This window comes from Heterocephalus glaber, unplaced genomic scaffold (assembly GCF_053883595.1).
Source record: "Heterocephalus glaber isolate CG9 unplaced genomic scaffold, H.glaber_assembly_v1.0 deba00001461, whole genome shotgun sequence".
Lineage (NCBI taxonomy): Eukaryota > Metazoa > Chordata > Mammalia > Rodentia > Bathyergidae > Heterocephalus > Heterocephalus glaber.
The window spans coordinates 17,851,531-17,872,795 of NW_028258308.1; the positions used below are offsets into that span (position 1 = coordinate 17,851,531).

The window sequence follows — 21,265 nt, forward strand, 5'->3', positions numbered from 1 at the left end:
ATATCTCATAGTTCCATTAAATATATATGACACATGGTCTTCCCAAAGAAAAGATACTGCAGGGCTGGGGATTTAGCTCAGTGGTTCTGGTGCCTGCTGCGCAAGCACAAGGTCCTAAGTTCGATCCCCAGTACCAAAAAAAAAAAAAAGAAAAGAAAAGATACTGCACATAAAGGTGACATCCAGAGTCACTGCACTGGAGAAGTACTGTTGGAAGACAGAGTAGTGAACTCTGCAGAGAAAATCTGTCAGTGTTAATTCTAGGAATGAGTACAGGCTTGCTCATCACTAACCATAAGGAAATCACCCCTGCCTAGCTGCTAATATCATCCTGAAACTTCCGGCAGTATGTCTCACTGTAGCACGTGGATTCAAAATGTCAACACCTTTGAACTGGTACATTAGAGAATAATAATTTGGAGAATAAGAGCACTTTCAGATATAAGACCCAAGCTTTTGGCAGATGGAATATCTTGGGTAGTCTTGTACTCTGATGATTCATGGGGACAGATATTTGGGTATTCAGATGTTAAAACATTCTTCTCAACCAAAACTGCAACCTAGCAATGCTATTACTCTGAATTTTTCTTTTTTTTTGCACCTGCAAAAATAGTTGTGTTGCTAAAACCTTTTTCATGACAAGGCTGTAGCATGTGACAGTGGCGTTCCTCTAGCAGAGAACAGAACAGAATGGGTTAACTGAGCATCAGTTGCACAATCCCAGCCCAATACATTCCACAGCACCAGCAGTCTCTGTCTGAACATGTTTATAAAGCAGATACGGAGAATCAGACCAAACCCTCAAGGGCAACTTGCTTAGAGGAACAAAGCACACAAACTGCTTTTCTTCTGATGAAATTTGGACAAAGGCCTCAGCACATGCTCTTGTTAGACTATGTGAAGGCTGCAGTGTCCCACATCTTGATTCTTCCATGCAGCATGACCCAGGCTCTTGGCCAGACTTAACATTTTTGCTAAAACCAGCTATTAGGCCTGACCACTTCCTTCCAGGCACTATTTTCAGAAGCAGAGGGACAGTGGCTCTGCACCTGTTGTTAGGTCTTGTGGCCGCTAACCTCTGTGGATCCCTCACTTGTCCTCACAGCAGAGCCAGAAATGCCCAGTCCTGGACAAGGGATGGTACCAATGTCCACGGGGGTCGATGGGGGCCCAGAGGCCAGGCAGCCTCCAGAGGGCACATCTCACCCACCATCATCCTGCATCTGCTGACCTGAAGCTTCGCACAGCCAGGACTCCCCTCCTCAGGTCTGCAGCTGCCTCATTGCTAAAAGGCACAGCTGAAGCCCACAACCCTGTTCTCTTGACAGTGGGGATGGTGGAGCTCAGAGGAGATCCTGGGAGTGACTGGCTAACAGGGACCTCACCTTGTTCTACCCATTGGGATGTGAATGTGGTTGAGACACCACCTGAAGATGCTTACAGTCCCGTGGGAGATGGGAAGACCTATAATACCTTAGGGCGTGGTCCCTCCTGGACACAGAGGGAGAACTGCTCCCACAGCCCCAGGCAGGTCAAGTTCCTGTCCCCTGGATGATCATCCTGGCCCTGGGGATGCCATGGGATGGAGTTTCAGGATGAGGCAGGTGGCTCAACGTCACTGGCTAAAAACCAGTTTCTGCTTCTATTCTCTTTCCTAACCAAAAGTGGTGCTGAGACATTGGATATCCGACCTCTGCATGCCAGGGACACATCTTGGCTATCTCATTTGCCAATCTTTTCCTAGGCTTTTGTTTTTCTTCAGTAGAAATTTGGCAGAAGAGTGGGGTTCTTATTTCCCTCCTTTTATGTGGGTCTGTTTGTCCAAAGCTAGAATAACAGGGGGCTTTCAAAGCCAAATGAATTCAGCACTCAAAGAATGGCCTCAAGCACATGGAGAGTCTAATGTTCCATCGCTCAGATTTAGGGGCAGGAAGCCATTCAGGGCTTAGCACTTTTTCATTCACATGCAAAGTACTTCTAAAAGCAAAAATCTGAAGATTCAGAATCCTGAAACCAAATCAGTGATCTTCCTCATTCCTAAAATTTCTATCTCAGTGGTGGCTAAAGGATAGTAGACTACATTGTGCATTTGGGCGGGGATATTATTTTAAGATTGTGATGTCCAAAGAATTTGTATTTCTTACCCATCCAAGTATATTTCTTCTTCTCTATAAATATGTTCAAATAGACTAAACACTGCTTTTGGCAGTTACTTCATCTAAACATTATACTTTGGTTGAGTATGAATTTATTTAGATTTGCAAATGGCTTTCTGGGAGCCCTTGGTATCCAGGTGTATTGTATATGTTGGGTTCTCCCAACCTTATGGCTGAGTAGAAGCGCCTGTCACTAGATTCACAGTTTACAACTGTACAAAGAGCTTTGTTATCAAGGGAGTGACCTAGGTACTGGCTGCAGAGAATGGAAACAATTGTTCCAAGGGCAGTTACACTGAACTTGCTACTTAAATGCAACATACAGCCAAACCCATCATAAAGCCTTATCAACTCCTACAGATGCCAACCAAGTGAAGCACTTGTCCCTTAGTACTTCCTCTAAGTGACAAGGTCTGGGGCTCGAATTTATGAGATGCCCATTATGTGTTTTTCTTTGTTATGTGGACCCTAGGCATTGGATAACTAACTTACTTTCTTATATTAATGGCAAGTATCATGTAGAAACAAAGCAACCTTTCTCAGAAAATATTTCAAGCATGCTTCTATTTTTTCATGACCTTATTGACATTGTTGTATTATCTTTAGCACTTAAATCATGTCTCCAAATCCTGAATTTTCAACCATCAGGTGAGGTTCAGTCTGTTTCCCACCACAAAAGTGGTAAAGGGTAGTGACATGGGGTTTGAGAAGAGGGTAGAGGCAGAGTCACCCTAAACCCTTTCATCACCAGGTCATGTGATTCAGGACCAGTTTCTTTTAGTTTTCTTTCAAATTTACTTAAAAACAGGATGACTAAGGCTGGGGATTTAGCTTAGTGGTTCTGTCGCTTGCCTAGCAAGCACAAGGACCTGAGTTCGATCCCCGGTACCAAAAAAAAAAAAAACAAAAACAAAACAGGATGACTGAATGACAGGATTCTGATATGTCACAAAGAAATGAACTCATCTACTTAGGTCCTTATGGCTCTTCCTTTCATTAAGAAGCTGACATAAATACCTTCTCCAAAAGTGGTCCCCACAAAAACAGTCTACAAGCCACAGATGGCATTTCGGCTCCAATGCACCCACCAGTAACTGCATCAGTGGCTATCTGTTCTGGGTGGGGAATTTTATGACTGCTAATTATATCTGCAGCCACACATGGAGAGATAGGCATAAAAATAGCCCTTTGTCCTTTCATAAATTGAAGGAACCTTTTCAAATATTAACTTACCAATCTACTCAGAATGCCCCAGAGATGATAGGTAGGCAGCAGAGTTTTAGTACTATCCTGAGAAGCGTGAGAGATTAAGGCACTGGTTTTCTCAAGGTCAGGTACACACCTTGAAATACCAAATGAGTGACAGGGACTCTTCCTTGTGAAGTCCTATGGCTCATTTCAAGATATACCCTAAGTTTTGAAAGCAGGGCCTCCATCTAGGTCTTGGAAAGAAGATTAACAGACAAGGAGTCAGAACCTAACAACTATTTCCTGTTATTGAAAATGCCCTATCCATGCACCTGGCATGAGACATAAATACAAAACCTCAGCCATACACACAGTCTATGGATAAGCACAGGAAAAATAGAGGTGGGTGCAATCTATTCACAGTGAGGTGGTCGAACATACTCCCTCCACAGTCCTGCCACACATGGGTTCCACTTTCAACATCCCTGACTCTCACTCTTTAGGTGACTTGAGCAAAGGCATTTTCACTCCAGGTCCCACTTCTTCTGTGTGAAATAGGGATAAATCCCTATTCCAGCACAGTTTAATGAGCAAAGAAAGTAACTCAGGTAAGACATTCAGCATGGCACCTAGTACTGGGTGGCTGTTCACCAGGGGAAGTCACCTGTCACCTCACAGTGGGAGTCTCCAGGGTTTCTTGTGATCAGCAAGAGAATGTTTTGGTCCCCAAGAAGAAATGATATTTTGTCAGACCTGCCCCATGACTGTGCTCTAAGCAGACAGAGACAAAGCCAGGAGTGATGCCCGTTAAAAATTTAACTATATATCATATTCATTTATTATCAATCCACAGGATAATTTGATTGCTACATGAGCTCATAAAAGCTTTTCTCACCTTTACAAAATTAAAAAAAAATGTGCCACAAGGATGTAATAACAACTGCTGATAAACAAGAAAAGGAATCTTAAAATTATAAATTTGCTGTAGAAAAGATAAAAAACAATTATATTTTATTTAGAATTTTACCTTGAATAAAATATTCCCTGTATAAAAAATAAAAAAGCTTGCTCTGGTTAGAATTAGAGTATTTTCATCTTCAAATCTGGGAATTTGCATAATATTTCCATGATAGTTTTCCTTTGTACCGCGTGGCATTCAAGCATAGCAGATTAGACTTTTTTTTCCCCAAGCAGTCTTAAAATGGGACATCTGTGGAAAAGTTCATTTTCTTCTTCTCCTCCTCCAGGATGCAGAGCACAGCCTTTGAGGGGAGGAAAAGGAGGAAAGGAACTGGCTGGGAGAGGGTGGGAGGCAGGGTAACAGGGAAATAAGGGGGTATTGTATGTGCTGTGAAATAGAGCAAGATCACAAGAAGGCCTAAGTGCTTTAAGATAAGGTGCAGAAGCAGACTGCAGTGTTGCTAGTACTGCCCTATGTACATATTCACAAGAATAAAAAATTCCAGCTAGTTCACATTTTCTCGTCCATTCTGAGGCATCCACTCCACCATGCTGGCCTTGACCATAGGCAATGCAGCACCTCCACTGCCCATGTGGCTGTTGGTCCTTGAACTTGAGGGAGTAGCCCTGGGAGATCCAGCAGGCTCTAGAGATACGTGTCTACCAAGGGGCTGGAGTCCTGAGTTAAAAAGAAGCTCCAGTACTGGAGTTGGACACAGCAATCAATGTTCTATTGTCAAGGCTTTTCCCCTTAGATTTGTCTAAAATAGGTGTAAGAGAAAAAATAAAATACAAACAATAATACAAAGCCAAGAATTCCCAACAACCACTAGGGAGGGTCAAAGGCTTAGCAGCTTTTGACTCGGGGCTGGGTGATATCTGACGTCTTCTTGATGACACTGGCCCGAGTCTCCCTGTCTGGCCGACTGCTGCTGGGCATGGGGGTCACGGAGGCAGGAAGAGAGAGGTCTGAAAGCATGGGCCAGGAGGTGCTGTAAGGCATTGGAGAACTCTCCTCCTTGATGGTAACCTGGAGATCAGGCTTGTTGGAAGTGACGAAGGTCACCATGCCGGGCAGCGGGTAGGTCCCCATGTTGCTGAGGTACTGTTTGCCTTCGATGTTCCTCTTCCGCCAGTGTGGTCTCCCCTTTCAAAGAAAACAATAAAATACATATGTTCTTTTTCCTCCATCAAATGGCTTTTTGAAAATGTGCCCCTGCTCTCATGTGTGGGTGTTTGAAATGAATGTTTTAAGAATTGTAGAATGAAGAAAAGCTTCACAACTCTGTATCATTGAACTAAAATCTATACCCAGATCTTCACACCCCAAGCAATGGTTTCTCTTTTCTTTCTTTTTTTTTAACCAATTCCTATTTGCTACCTCCCAGAAATATGGCCAAGACTATCCCACGAAGGCAGGAAAAGATGGTGGCAACTTGTTTTAAAGAAGGGAACCTATTTCCGGCTCCCATACACCACCCAGGCCGATCATTCACTAGGTTTCAGGCCATGATGGACAGTTTGCTATGGTTCCCTGGTTCCTCACTGCTGACCCTGTTAGATCTTTGGGTCCACCTGTATTTTCAGAGCAAGGGAAGTGAGGAACTTAAGAACACACGGTGAATGTCCCCTTACTGCTTTCAAATAGGTACAGCTTGGAGGTTCAGTATGCTTGGCAAACAGCTGGCCTCAAGGCAAAGCTAGCTTCAGTCAGAGGAGCTGGACTTTGAGCTTAAAGAAACCAGTGTGGACACCTACTTTCTTCTCAGGATTCTTGCACTCTACTGCTAAATGTTGAGGACAATGGGAAATCACGAATTCAAACAATCATTAACTTTTCTCCCCCTCTCCCTCACTCCCATTTCTGTCTTCCTCTCACCCCCTTCTCTCTGTCCATCACCATTACAATCACTTCCTGCCATTCTGTGAGTCCACTGTACGAGAGGGAAGTTGGGAAGCCAGAAGTAGGCAGAAGGGGAATTGAGATTGGACACACACAGCAGTCTCTGGGTAGGAAGGATCACACTGGGAGAACCAGTGTGTATGTGGAAGGAATTTTGCTTAGCTCCTTCTGACATTTACTTCTGGTCACTGCTGTGGACTGGGAAGGACCTTCTATTTCTGCTAGTGAATTGGATGTTTATAGTGATAAGAATATCAACATTTCCTGGCTCCAACTTCAATTTCCTCTTCCTGCTGTCATAGCCTATTTCTGATGGTAACATCTGATTTCCATTCAGTGCCCAACACTTAATTTTATAATTCAAAGTCCAGGAACAGGGTATATTTTAGGTAATGTATATTTTACCGTACTTGAGAGAAAATCCAAAAGTAAAACTTATGATCAGAAGCCAAGGCAGGTAGGGGCAGCAGGAAGTGAGCTTACCTCGGCACTCTCCTCATCGCTAGGCACACTATCGGTAGTTTCGCTTTCTGTTCAAAGAGAAAAACACATCGTTCCTGTCACTCACTCAAGCTGTTCTGAGGCTCAGGCAGCATTTTCAAAAGATATATCAGCACTTATTTTTCTAAAGAGAAAGGGGTAACTAAACTCATCATCTCCCTCCAGTTGTAAGGTCGAACACTTCTGTGTGGAAGACATTAGATTTTTTAATTCTCTTATTTCCTGCCCCCGCCCCAAGAGGATGTAAACTTAAGAGTTGAGGGGAAGCTGACTTTTCAAGAGCCAGAGTGTGCTTACATAGGCACCACCTCCCATCATGGGACACCATCCCTGTAGCACTCTTTCTGCCCTGCAGCTCCATCCATGGAGGCCCACACTGTCCTCTTCCAGTGACTGTCAGTCACCACACAGACATCTTCCCAGACCATTCCTATCTAACCAGATCCTCCTTTCACCTCTGTCCTGTTAGGACTTTTGTCTTGGATTTCCAGAATTTCATCTTCCATCTGGGTTACTGAGGGCAGACAGATTCTAGGGTGGCACCCAGACCCTCATCTAGTGTTCACTTTCTTTAGGAACTTCACACTGAGCTTTTCTAAAAATTTTATTTTTTATTTTGAGATAGGCTTTCATTAAGTTGCTAAGTTGCCTGGGCTGGGTTTGAACCTGAAATCCTCCTGCCTCAGCCTCTGAGAGTGCTGGGATTACAAGTGTGCACCACCACATGCAGCTTGGGATCCTGTGACTTGCTTTTAACCAGCAGAATATAGAAAGATGATGGGATGCACATATTACATGCCAGTGATCATGTCATGAAAGACTGAACCTGTCTTTTGCAGAGATCCTCTTCCTGGCTGGCTCACATGGCAAAGAACCTAAGGACTGTTTCTAGGCAAAAGCCAGCAGGAAACTGAGGATCTTGACTCAACAACCTGCAAGAAACTAAATTCTGACAAAAACTATGGGGTGCTTGGGCCGGGGATCAGTGGTGCTGCCACCTGCCTCACAAGGGCGAGGTCCTGAGTTCGATCCCTGGTACAAAAAAAAAGAAAACACAGATGGTTGGAACTGTACTTGTCTCCACTTAAGCCTCGGGTGAAACCACACCTCTAGCCAACACGGGCCTGCAAGTCAGCAAGACTGCTGTAGAGGATGTAACAAAGCCTGGTCTTCTGAGCCACAGAAACTAAAGAATCAGAAATGTATGTTGTGTTAAGCCAGTAAGTTTGTGACTGCACTGTCATGTAGCAATAGATAACCGATCAGTGACCATCCTGATTCCATCTGCCAGCTGTAAGACACAGAGCAAGTTTCTTCACTGAGCTCCAGTTTACTCATCTGAAAAAATGGGGGTGTTTCTTATCCCCCCTCAAAGAGGATTACATGATGAGTAATTGCAAGGATGTCTGGGAAAGGTCCAGCACAGGCCCTGGCACCCAGTGCACACATAGATAATCAGCATGGGATTTGCACGACAGGGTGATTAACAGAGTCAAATTCAATAGCTAGTGATTACACATCACATGCACATATAATACAAGTATTCAGAAAGTTTTTCAGGATCCACAGCCATTGTAAATTGCACTGAGTATAGAAATTCCAAAATTCACAGGCTCTTAAAGATCATTTCTCCTGGGTCATTTATTCTAGAGCAAGGCTGAAACAGGAATTGTAAGTGGACATTCACGGAGCACTATGGGCCAGGCTGGGCCACAGTCTTGCAGGCAGCTCTGTCTAGCCCCCACAAGGAGGCTAAATTGGAAAGTAGCTACTACCATCCCCCAAAATGCAGAAGATAGTATGTTCTACAGCCATCTACCTTCTTCTGTCCTCTGTCTGCTGAGGGACTGACTTCTAGGCTCCCATCTTCCTGGTAGCAGAACTGGGTGGGATTAGAGCTCCAGCCCAGAAAGCACCCCCTTCTACCATCCAGAGTACTAGTTACACTATAAATTAAAGGCTAAAGAACAAATGGACAAACAATACCATAGGTGAACTCCATAAGAAAACGGCAAGCACATGGACTCCACAGGTTCCACCCAGGAGCACTGTGAATGCTGCTCAGCCACTATTCGGGGCTATACACAAGCCTGGGAGGTTGCCAAGGGCTGACCATGGGTTGTTAAAGGTCCATACTCCTCAGACAGAGCGTGCTTCCCGTAAGCTAGGAGTAACAGAGGCCCAGGGAAGGCATCAGCCTCAGCTCACAATGATCTGAGCTGTTAAGACAAACTGACAACACGAGGTCCAAGAAATGTCTCCAGATAGAAACAAAAGAACAACAGAAAAGGAAACCTCCCTCCAAACATCACCCCCACACTGGCTGAGACTCCAGAGGAAGCATGAACGCTGCTCCCAAGAAGAAACATGAGGAACAGAGATGTTGAGAAATCTGCCAAAGTCGAAGACTTGAGTCAGCACAGTAGAGAGAAAACAAAACTGCACTCCTGATCCCAGGGACCCACACCTCACGCAGGGACTCTGCTTCCCCACCGGCTCTGCTTCCCCACCGGCTCTGCCTCTGACAGAACTTCAAGATCCTCTTTCCATTTTTATGCTTAGCTTTGTTTGTGTTCTGAAGCTAAGGTTTCTCTTCCTTCTACACAGGCCAAGTCTCCTTCATTGCTAATGGCAATCCTTAAATACCATGGTCTTCCGTTCCTTTCTGTTTCAAATAAAAACAAACAAACCAGGCATGCTTTAGGGCCTGAAGATTTGGGTAAATGAACCACTGATACCACAATTCTGGGACTTAACCAAGTCCAATTTGCAGCTGCTGGGGGATTTGGAAATCAGATCTTCTTGGTGAGACCTTGCAAAAAGATAATAAGCACAATCAGAATGCTAATTTCCTCCAACTACCCAGTTGTCAACTTCAGGGAAAAAGTGGTTGGATAAGAAAGGATACACTTCTGAACTTATGTTTCTGGCTTACACAAGTGGTGGGTGAGGAGCATCCTTTCTAAATTAAGATCAACTGCTTCTGAAACAGTTACAAAGACTCTCCACATCAGAAAACTGTTGGAGGTTGGATCTTCAACATCCTCAAACAAAGGCTCCTATGTTGAAGACCGTGGTTGCCAGCCTATGGTTCTATGGGGTAGTGGGGTAGAAACTTCAGGAGGTTGGGCCAAGAAAGTTAGGCCATTGGGAATGTTTCCTAGCAGGGGTCATTGGGGCCCCGGCCCCTCCCTTCTCTCTTCCACTTTCCAGCTGGCCACCATGATGGGTGTAGCTTTGTTCCATCACACACTCTCCACCATGCTATTCAGCCTTGTCAAGGGCCCAACATGTAGGGGCCAAGTGACTGTGAACTGAAACCTCTGTAATCATGAGCCAGAGTAAAGCTTTCCTCCTTCTAAGTTGTTTATTTCAGATGTTTTGTCACAGCAATAGAAGGCTAACACAGTAAGGTTTCTAGCTTTAATTGTTTAAAAAGAAATAGCCTTGAGTGCCTTCAGCCTAGGAGAAGGAGATGGGTGTGACTCCAGTCCAAGAATCCCAGACCCTTCTGTCTAGACTATCATGGCTGCTCCTGAATGGTGGGTTCAAAGTATCCCTATTTCCTCTGTTCCTTTGGTTTTACTCCACCACTGCCATTTCTGAGATGAGGTCTTACATGACAAATGAGTTCACTGTAGCTGCTGTTTCCAGATCAATGTTACTGCTGAACTACTGCCCATGAGTATTTGTTTCGCTTTCCCTTTTAATTACTTAGGTTTGTTTGTTTTTTTTACTAACTTTGAATACAATAGAATAAAAAGAATGGAGCACTTTGCAAGCATGGTCTGAATAAGTTGAAAGTGTTGACACAGCAGTAACAGGTATATGTATAATTCATTTAATCTTTCTAGTCTGTTTCTGGAAGGCAGTTGGGGTGAGAAAGAAGGGAGCCATTTGAATCAGATGACCTCAAAAGTTCTTTTAGAGCCTCACCTCTGCTAGATTTAGCTTCACAATCCACTTCAGCCCAGTTTTTAATACCTCCCTGAGAATGTGTATTGTCAGAACTGTTATGGGAAAGCAGATGATACATTTTATGCAATGCATTTTTGTAAACAAATAAAGATTTCTTTCCATCAAAAATTCCTGAATTACTTCACTTGATGACTCAACTGAACAGTTCATAGCAGAGTCCTCTTAGTCTAAAAGCTAATGTATTTTTGCCCCACCCAACAACATGCAAGCCTGATATGGTTTGGATAATGATGCAAAGTCTTCACTAGTCAATAAAATGTCCATTCTCTCTACAATGATTAATTAATCCTTTGTATTATGCTTGCTGAATCTTCAAGCCTAGTTTCCACCTCCTCTCCTTTCAAATGTTATTGTGATTTTTATTTTTTACTAAACCATCAACAACCTAACCAAATCGTGGTACCACAGATCAGGCAATGGGCTACTCCAAGATAAACCTCCAAAAATAAAATGAGGGCTGGAGATGTAGAATGCTTGCTGGGTTAGGCCCTCAGAACTACAAAAATAAATAAGTAAATACAATAAAATAAAATGACTATCCCCTGGAGCTTCCCCTAGATAGGACTTTAGAACATTCTTTCTCTATATAAAAATTTTATAAATCCAATTAAAATTCTTAATTTTAATATTAATTTTAATATTGTTTTAAAAAATAGCCAGTGCAAGTAACCTCACTCAAAGAAACTCTTCCTCACCATGATATTTAATCACAGAGGAGAAGAAGGAGTTGCAAAATTTCTTGTGCTTCTACAATGTTACTGGGATTAGATTTCAATTAGTAGGGAGGAAAAAATAGCAGATGACAGTCTCCAAATAGCAGTTTCCTAAACAAGTGAATGAAAGTGGTTAGAGAAGGCTGGACTTTGGTTTGAATAGCCTGAACAAAGGAAGTCTGTTATGAAAAATAGGCAAATGGCCTATTCTGTTGGGGAACATAAAATAAGACAGGTGAGCACAGAAAGCTGGCCTTCCTAAAAGAAAGCCATAAAATTCCTGACCAATAGACAAACCAGCCATGGTCAGTAACATCTAATTTTCTTCTGGGGCTGTAATTCTAGAAAAGTAGCAGGGCTCGAACATTTCAGCTCTTCCTCTAAGACTCCAAAAGATTCTGGAGAATTCAGACAATGAAAACAATGGAAAGAAACCAAACACCAGGCTCTAAGAAAGGCTCCTGCTGCTTGTCATCCTGGCACTGATCTTTCTTTAGAAATCTATACAAATGTCCTGAAAAGGTAACGAAATTTTCATTTCTCTCTACATGGATCAGCTATTCCCAGGATTTTTCTGTAGACGCAAACTGCCCCTGCTGATGGAACAGCAAGAGGAGGTCTTCCAGAATTTTCAAGACTTCAGAAAAGTCTTACTGAACAGATAAACATACTAGTCTGTACTAAAGCTCCACCCTCACTCCCAAACGCACACACACACCCTGAGTGTAATAATGCCAACAGCAACACAGCACAGAAGAACGTCCTGAGTTTTTAAGCCATAGCTACATAAGTACAAGTAAAATGGCTTAGTACTTCACATTTCCATGACCCCTACTGTAAAGTTAGGGCAAACATTCTGCTCTCCCTCCTTTGGTGAGGCCTTGTGAAAAATCAAGTGATAAAATGGAGTACTACTCAGCCATAAAAAATGAGAAATTAAAGACATTTATAGCTAAATAGATACACATTAAGGAGCTACTCTTAAGGGAAATAAATAGGACACACGTGTAAATACCAAATAGTTTCTCTAGTGTGAGAAACTAGAAGTGTAAATAAGGACTAAAAGGTATAATAGATAATGTGAAATAGGAAGAAAAGGGGCAAAGGGGAAGGGGAAGTGGGAGGGGTAAGGGAAAGGAAAGAAGGGAATGGAATTAATATGGGAAAATGAAAAAAATTGAAACAAAGTCTTCGTAAATAGGGAGGGATAGATAGCGGTTGAAGAGAGGGCAGGGGAATGGGGAAAAAATAAGAACCAAGAGAGTATGTAAAGGTGCACATCTCCAATGATGACTGTCATTATATTGTACACCTAAAATGTACCAATAAAATTAATAATAAAAAAAAGAAAAATCAAGCAAGATTGTGGGATGTTGATGTCCAAAGGCAGCACTACAGTGCAGAAGTCAAGAATAGGCCTTGGCCATAGTTACACACAGATTCTATCTGTGCTACCAGTTTTTCATGCCTGGACAGGCTGCTTTACCCATATCAGCCTTAGACTTCTGCTTCTAAAAAGGGTATAATGATGGTACCCTAGCTGAGAAGGTTATTTCTTCATAAATAAGCAAGTTAATCAATATCAAGCATTTTGCATAATTCTCAGAGCACAATAAACTGAATCTGTGTGTAATAAATAATATAGTTATTGGAAACTGGCTAAGACCCAAAAGAGAGCAGCACATATAAGAGTTCAAAACATGTTTGACAAATGAACAACTAATGACACGCTTATCTTGATTGACAAGATCGTAACCTTCCTGTAGCCAAGGTGCTTTCTCACAGTCCTTTTATGTTCCCAAAATAAAATCAAGTTAGGGTGCATGGTGAGTGAAATTAGACCTATTTAGAGTGGCCAGATTCACTGAGACAGAAAGTAGGCTGACGGTTGCCAAGGCTGGGGCAGAGGGGAAAAATGGGAAGTGACTGTTTACTAGGCACAGTTTCAGTTTTGCAAGACAATTAAGAGTTCTGGGGGCAGATGGTAGCGACCACGGTACAACACAAATGCACTTAACGTCACTGAAGTGTGTATTTAAAAATGGCAAATTTTATGTTATATGTACTTTTACCACAATTAAAAAATAAATTTGTAAAAGAGTTGGCATTCAGGGAATACGAGGTTAATCTAGAGGCTGGCAATTTACAAACAAGCACTCATGTGAACCCATTCTAATTGTCATGCGGGCTCAGTGCCAGTCACCGGGTGGCCCCTAACTGGAGGACATTCTGTTTGGCCACTGTAAGAACACTGGGAAACATCCCTGATCCATTTACTAGAGCTCACTGCAATTTTCTATGATAGGGGCTCTGCTTTTTATTCTTAATATTTACAGGCAATAACACTGAGTCAGAATTTACATTTCCTCATTATAACTGAATTTCAAAAAACTACGTGGAGATTGTCAGAAACAGAGTGTAAAATGATATAATGTTGATGGAAAAGGGAGCCATCATTTTCTGAATCTGTTTCTAATACTGTGACTCTGTCTGAACCAATTCCTGCAATTATGGGGCCAACTCCCTAGGGAATTAGAAAGTGACTGTCACCTGGCCCAATTAGAAGTTGTACTAAATAGAAAGAAAGTGAGAAAATATGTGGAAGTGAGAAGTAAATCTAGTGGAATGGAATGGATTTAGCAATGATATTGGGGATTGAAAGCTGAGTTCCGGTCTTGGCCCAAACACACACTGGCTGTGTGATGAAGAGCAAGTCCTTCTATGCTCCAAAAGAAAAGAACTAACCAGAAGAGATGATTTCCAAGATTCTATCCAACTTCATAAATTTGAGATTCTACTAAAACACTCTGCCAGACATGCTTTAATTTATACGAATAAATTGTACTCTGATGCACCACTTTCCCCAAGAAATCTTATTTGCTAGTTATGAATGAACATGGTACGGGCAATCAAGGAAAGAAATGCTGTGATGATGTTTTCTAACTGAGAGCAAAGGTGTTCAAGAAGACGTTGGTCAAGAAAAGAAAGAATAACACCAGCAAAAATAATTCCTGGGACAGAAGATTCTTCGTTGTGTAGTGACACGGGGTGACACTAGACTGAAGGGTGGCCCTGACCTGTTCCCCACTCAGTCCCCATGGTCTCCTCCTGCCCACTTACCTGCGTAGGAAGACACAGGGGAAATCTGCAAAGGGTAGAGCTCACTCATGCTGACCGGCTGCTCATCACTCTCGGTGGTCACCTCTACAACTTGACAAATGTCTGGCGGATTAGTGACAATCTCTTGATCTTCAATGTTGCTGTCCAGATGGGACTGTCCTACAACTTCAAAGAAAAGGAAGCCATCATGCACCAAAGTTATCTGACCTCAGTTTCCAGAACATACTTTCACAAAAGAAAATCTTCAACAGACACAGATCCTGGCTGCCACATGTCACCTGCCAGGAAGTTGGAAAACAAACCTGAGTTGTAGGTTAATGTCTCGAGAGAAATAGCTTGCAATAACTGGGTTCCTGAGGTCTGTCCCCAGGATGTCTTCCAGTGATGCATCCTGTTAGCAATGTTCTACCCCGTGCAGCAGAATCTCAAACTCAACGCAGTGACAGGACGGCTATAGGCTGCATCCAGACCTAGCCCCAAGCAAGGTATGACACTGCTTTGAATCTGACCTATTTCTGTTTTCTGCTCTTGCTCTGAAAGAAGGTGCTGCTGTGCTCATTTTCTGCATTCTATGGTCTAGAGAGACATTACTGAATGAATGTTAATGAGGAGAAAAAGTCATAAAAACCTACTTCATTGTATTATTTCCAGCAGTAAGGGGCTGTATTCATACTCTCAGTCTTCTTCTTGCTCAGAATATGACTAAGTGGCCAAAAATCAGAACAGTGGAATAGTCAGGTTCCCAATTCTAACAAATATTAATTGCATTTACTTTCCAGAACACCAGTAAGATGAATTCGCACTAATTCTGGCTCTGAATCAGCTTCACAATTTTTAATTAAACTTTTTATTTTGATACACTTGTTAACTCACACACAGTTACAAGAAATAATAGAGATTCTGTGTGCCTTTTACTCAGTCACATCCAATGATAACATCTTTCAAAACCAGAGGCCAAAATCACAACCAGAATGGTGATGTTGATAAAAATCCCCCATCTGGTTCAGATGTCTTCAGTTTTCCTGGTACTTCATTCTGTGTGTATGTATGACCCTGAATTTAGATCTATGCAATCTTGTCATACAGCAGTTTCATTTGCCTACCACCACAGTCAAAATACTGAAGAGTTCCACCACCAAAAGTACCTCTCATGTTACTCCTTTGTAACAACACCACCTTTCTTAGTACCTCCCCATCCACCTGCTTGTCCCTAATCCCTGCCAACCATTAATCTGTTCCATGTTTCTGAATTTTTGTCATTTTCAGGATGTTACATACATGAACTAAAACAATAACTCATTGGCTTTTTTCACTCTGAATAATTCCCTGGAGAGTCATCCAAGTTGTTGAGTGTATCAATAGTTCTTTTTTTTTAATTGCTGAGTGGTATTCTATGGTATGGATATAGCTCATCTGTTGAACTATTCATCCACTGAATGACGTCTAGATTGACACCAGTCTTTGGCTAATACAAATAAGGCTTCAATTAAAGTCTGTGTTCGTGCTTTATTGAACATAAGTCTCCATTTCTCTGGGGTAGATGCCCAAGAGTGCAATGGCTGACTCATATGGGAATTGCATGTTTAGTTTTACAAGAAACCAGCAAACTCTTCCCCAGTGGCCCTGTCATCTCATATTCTCACCAGCAAAGTCTGAGTTATCTACTCTCTGTATCTTCACAAGTATTTGGCACTGTCACTATTTTTTATTTTAGCCATTCTTATAGGTAAGCAATGAAAGTCTAGTGTGTTTTGAATTTTTCCTGTCCTAATTTTAAAGAGAACTAACTTTACACAGCTGCTGGCAGTTGAGTGCATGAAATGTCCCTGAAAATTGGCTCCAATGAATAAGTCAGATAACAATATGTTAATAACAATGTTTTCTCCAGGTTCTCAAAGTACCTTGCCACCATTATCAATGTTAGACTCACATGGGTACAAATTATTATAACATTTCAACCCATGAAAATGACAAGGAAAGCAACATTATCTTGCTATTTATGGAGAAGCTTGAGCACAGAGAGGTAGAGTGATTTGTCCAAACTCACACAGCTTGGATGCTGTGCAGTGCTCTATGCTCCTGTCTTGTTCTCCCCTTCTGCAACTACAGAATGTTCAGGTGAGGCCACAGGGACCACATTTCCAGGCTCTGTGAGAGACCAGTCATTATGGGTGAGTTTTGCTCCAACCACTCAAAATATTTCATTGCCTGAAGTATTTTTGTTTATGAGGAAGTTCCTGTTTTAAATGCTTGAAGAGGGGAAATGAAAATATTACTTGATTTTGACCCAGGAAAGGTCTCAGAGGATAGTAGGAATTCAGAGGTCCATCAGTAAAGAAAAGAAGGAACAGAAGAGGCTGGAAAAGAAGACTGGGATGTGATAAGAGAGTCTACAAAGCCACAGCACATAGAATGGAGAGGAAATCGGATGCTGTTTGGGTTTTTTGACAAGAATATAATTACATAAAAGGAAGGCAGGCTATATATGGCAGGTGGACTTCCAAATTCTTATTTCATCCTTTGGACTATCCTATTTGAGTGTGAGGGCATCAGTAATGCAGTTCACTGGACTTGGGCTGAGTGCTGACATTAATCTCTCTCAGGTTTCTTCAGCTTTTTCTCCCCAGTAAATAACATGGCAGGAAAACAAGATAAAGTCCTATCTTACCCCAAGTCCTAAGAAGCAATCAGTGAGTGCAGACAAGAAACCAAGCTCTCTCTCTCTCTCTCTCTCCCCCCCATATATATATATATATGTCTTCTGAATAAACATGAATGAATGAAAGGCTAAGGTCATCAACCATCAACTGGCACCAGAGTCCTGCAGGAGTTCATGACAACTGGCAAACATGGCACTTAATGTTTCCCAGAAACATTCAAGGCTTCTGGCAAATGGGATCTTTTAAATCTAGATAAAGTGATAAAGACACAGTATGCTATGTTGTGGCCATGGAGGTTAGGAGAGAAAACATTTTAGGGTGATGAAGACGTTCTGTCTTGAATATGTTGGTGGCTACACAACTGAGTGCACCTGTCAGTACTTACAGAAAAGTATACCTGAAAGGGATTAATTTTTACCATGTTTCACTTGATATACATGGCCTCAGACCAAAAAAGCATGTAAGTACCTGTACCTCTATTCAAATTTCAAGTGTATCCTGAAGGCTGGTGATGAAGACAGAAAAGTTTCTGTCTTCTTTGCTAAGAACTAGACACCCAGTGTATAAAACTAACTGACAGCTGAGGCCAGACTTTCCCACAGGAGGGTGTTGCTTTATGCCTTGGTAAGGAATGGCCACTTTTCTCCATCTGAAGACTGAGAGCGCTTTAGAAACTCTCAACTTTCAAGCCAAAGCCTACAAGTGAAGCAGAGTGATGCCATCATTTGAGATGCTTTCTGGATGTGCTTCCACACTGTTACTAATCTGTCTCTGTGTGTGACACTCTTCTGGGAGTTAGACAGTAACCTGACTGATAAATAATAGCAACCAGACGAACTTTCTCGCTTTCTTTCTGATCACATAACCTCTTCCTAACCACCACCCTCCTAAAGACCCTCCCAACCCTAGAAGGAAGGCACAACTATGGTCCCTATTTTAGACACAATTCAAGTTCGAATAGTCAGTAAGTGGCAGAGCCAGGATTCAAGGCCAGCTTTACCTGACCCCAAATTTCAAACCTTTTGTGAGATAGTCTCCATAAGAGAAAATTAATGAAGTTCAAACTGAGCTACCCTTGACTTTCCAAGCCCCTCTCAGGATGAAAACTTTCAAATCTCACCTTAATGAATCTTTGGTCTCATAACCAACAGTGAAATTTCTTTTCAATAGTTCTCTATTGAGTGCCAAGGAAATTCTCAAATGGTTAGACGAGCTAGGAATCTGCCCAGCTCCTCCAGCTTAGTAAGGTCAGCACATCCTGAAAGTCACCCAAAGGAGTGTAATTTTATCTGAAGCTAGTTGTTAAGAATTACAATATTATTCATGGCTGGTAACTGATGGACCAGTTTGATTGCTTCAAAGGTCAATCCTGGTTTATTAACAATTTTTGACTCCATGTAGGGCTCCACTTGAGAAAGCAGGCTGCTCCCATGCTCGGAGAAGTGCTTAAAAGCAGAGCTTATTAAACATAGAGTGGCTTGGGCCTGTCATATGAGAGTTGAAAAGCTGAACCATAGAGGCCAGGTAAATTACTAAGGTCACCCAAGTAGCTGCAGCCAAGAAGTAAACCTAATAGCAGCGCGTACAAAATCAGACCACCAGCTTCAAACCATAGGGAGAAATTTCTCCTTGACCCTGAGACTTTAAGTATTGAAACTGTTAATACCAGCCCTGATAACACAACACAGGTGGAGGCTACTTTTTTTACTCAAATATACTTTTTGATAATATAATTATAATCATATTATTTTACTACTTTCTAACCAAAGAACAATTTACTTGTATATCTCATTTGATCCTCACAACTCTGTGAGGTGGGAAAGATCAGTTTATTATTTCCATTTTATATATGAATTATATATCATATATATTATAAATCTTATATAATATATATCTTATGTATAATTCATATATAAAATACATATATAATTATAAGTATGAAATCATGTTTGCATATAATTTAAAATATATTTGTTTTATAAATAATATATGTATTACTTCCAATTTATATATAAATTGAGTCTCAGAGAGTTTAGAGAAGTTTCCCTAAAATCATACGGTAAATAGAAAACTTCAAAAATAGGTCCTGAACTCAAGTTCTTTAACTTCTGACCCAGTGCTCTTGTCTTTGTAAGAATAGACAAGATGTGTATTTTATAAAATACAGCCACTGTTGGTTTGGAGTGGTGGTGGGAGAGATGAGACAGGCATGAGGGGTCATTGCGTTCAGGGACAGGGAAGGGTCCACCTTGGTGTGGTCCAGCTGCAGGTGCTCCCGCCATCCCAGGTGAGACAGGTGCAGGTGCAGCGGGTACTTTCACCCCATTAGAAAACAGCATTATGCACCGCACCAAATGGAGCCAACAATATGTCTCAGTAAAAACTCAGTAGAGTTAAGGAGTTTCTCAGGGTCAGCGACCTGGAAGCAGAAATCTGGGTAAACCATTATGGTTCACTTCTCAATGGAACTGCTGGATCCTTGGTGGATGCTCCACATTCTCTACAATTGGCTACATGCAGGTTAGATTCTTCAGAATAAACTGAAGTTTAAAAAGAAGTCTAGAGTCGGGTGTGTTGACAGGCACCTGTAAGCTCATCACTCAGGAGGCTGAGGCAGGAGGACCACTATGAGTTTGAGGCCAGCCTGGACTACATAATGAAACGTTATTTCAACACACACGTGCACACATGCACACACACACATACACACACGCCAGTAAGGAGGGGCACTCAGATGGTTGGCTTGGGGATCATGATGACATGGTAATATTGGCATGTTAAAAAACAAATGACTCTGTGAAAAAGAGAAAATGGAAGCAGAGCCTAGGTACAAATAGAAACAGTGTCAGAACTAGGAGATGGTAATGAAGTTGAAAACCAGCCAGGCTCCAGAGTCCAAGGCTCCTGGTCAGCACATGAACACTGCTTGACTTGCAAAAGCAGGTCTTCAAAGGCCCAATGAGCCAAAGAAAAATAATGTCCACTATGACTTCTGTGTCTCAGGCTATTGGGGTGTCTTGGCTCATACTTCACAGAGTTTTATACAGCTGAGGCTTTTCCTGGGGAGCCGATATAATTGGATGCCGTGTCTCTGGCCTCTACCACTAATTGGGAATAGCTTGGCCCTCTCGGAAGTCACAGAGCACAGCTGCCAGTTCACTGAAATGAGATGGACAATTCCTTATGATGAGTGCCCTCCATTTAAAGACCCTCCCCAAAGCTACTTTTTATTTTGTTCATGCAATTTCACATTTTAATGACTAGAAAAATAGCAAAACACCAGGGGCAATGGAAATGGGAAGAGATACCTTGACAGCCTGGTATCATCATCTGTCAAACTATAGAAATTCTAGTGGCAGAGGCTGCCATCTTGAATTCTGTGAGACCTCATGGGGTGCCCCCCCGCCCGCCAATTTGTGAATCTGTTCTCTCACACTTTCAGTCTCCTCTGTTGATACTGGAGTTTCCAGGCTGGGCTAACCAAGATGCTTGAACTTCACTTTAGAAAAAGTCAAATCGGAAGCAACTGTCAGAAAAGAATATCCTCTAAGGTACACCTTGAGCAGCCAAAAATAAGACAAAATCCAAAATACTTTACTTCCTAACGGCAGTGGTGTAGTCATTTTAGCTGGCTTTATGTATTACAGAGTGATGAATAGTCTCCACTGTTTTCAAGTGATCTTTACTCTATTGCCGGGTGGGGTTGCCTTTTATCAAGAAACACAACGGGTCTATAAAGCAGCGCTGAGCCAGTCAGACAGAAGGTCCACACCTGCAACCTTCTTCCACTGGCCTGGAGATCATTTCCATACAGCTCAGTAAAAGTGCCGATACCCTGGGCAAGGGGCCAGCGAGGACTCAGAGCATTCAACATGTTGCTGGCTTCTTCCATTTCCTAAATCACCACACATACAACAAACACTCAGTGCTAAAGAAAAGTAAAAATAAAAATAAGGAGGTTTTCCCCTTCCTTCCTTCCTCTTAAAAGGAAAGCAGAGACAGGTTGTTTGGATGGTAAACATGGATACTTAAGCATATAGAAGTGCAGGAACTTTAGAAGGTATGTTTCTGTATGGAAACACTGCA

The 21,265-nt window shown here is 42.0% G+C and overlaps 1 protein-coding gene across 9 annotated transcripts in view; it reads right to left on the reverse strand.

Annotated features, from left to right (window-relative positions):
* Window positions 1-4,151: 4,151 nt before the first annotated feature.
* Window positions 4,152-21,265, reverse strand: part of Irf2 (interferon regulatory factor 2) — an 84,384-nt gene continuing 67,270 nt past the window's right edge. For 8 of the 9 annotated variants that reach the window (XM_004852999.4, XM_087217062.1, XM_004853000.4 and 5 more), the window contains 3 exons: window positions 14,520-14,684; window positions 6,691-6,737; window positions 4,152-5,451 (listed from right to left, as the gene is read on the reverse strand). In XM_004852999.4, coding sequence (XP_004853056.1) covers window positions 5,152-5,451; window positions 6,691-6,737; window positions 14,520-14,684 — 512 coding nt within the window. In that variant the 3' untranslated portion in view covers window positions 4,152-5,151. The remainder of the gene's footprint in view (window positions 5,452-6,690; window positions 6,738-14,519; window positions 14,685-21,265) is intronic. The other variant, XM_021264985.2, reaches the window with a different exon arrangement.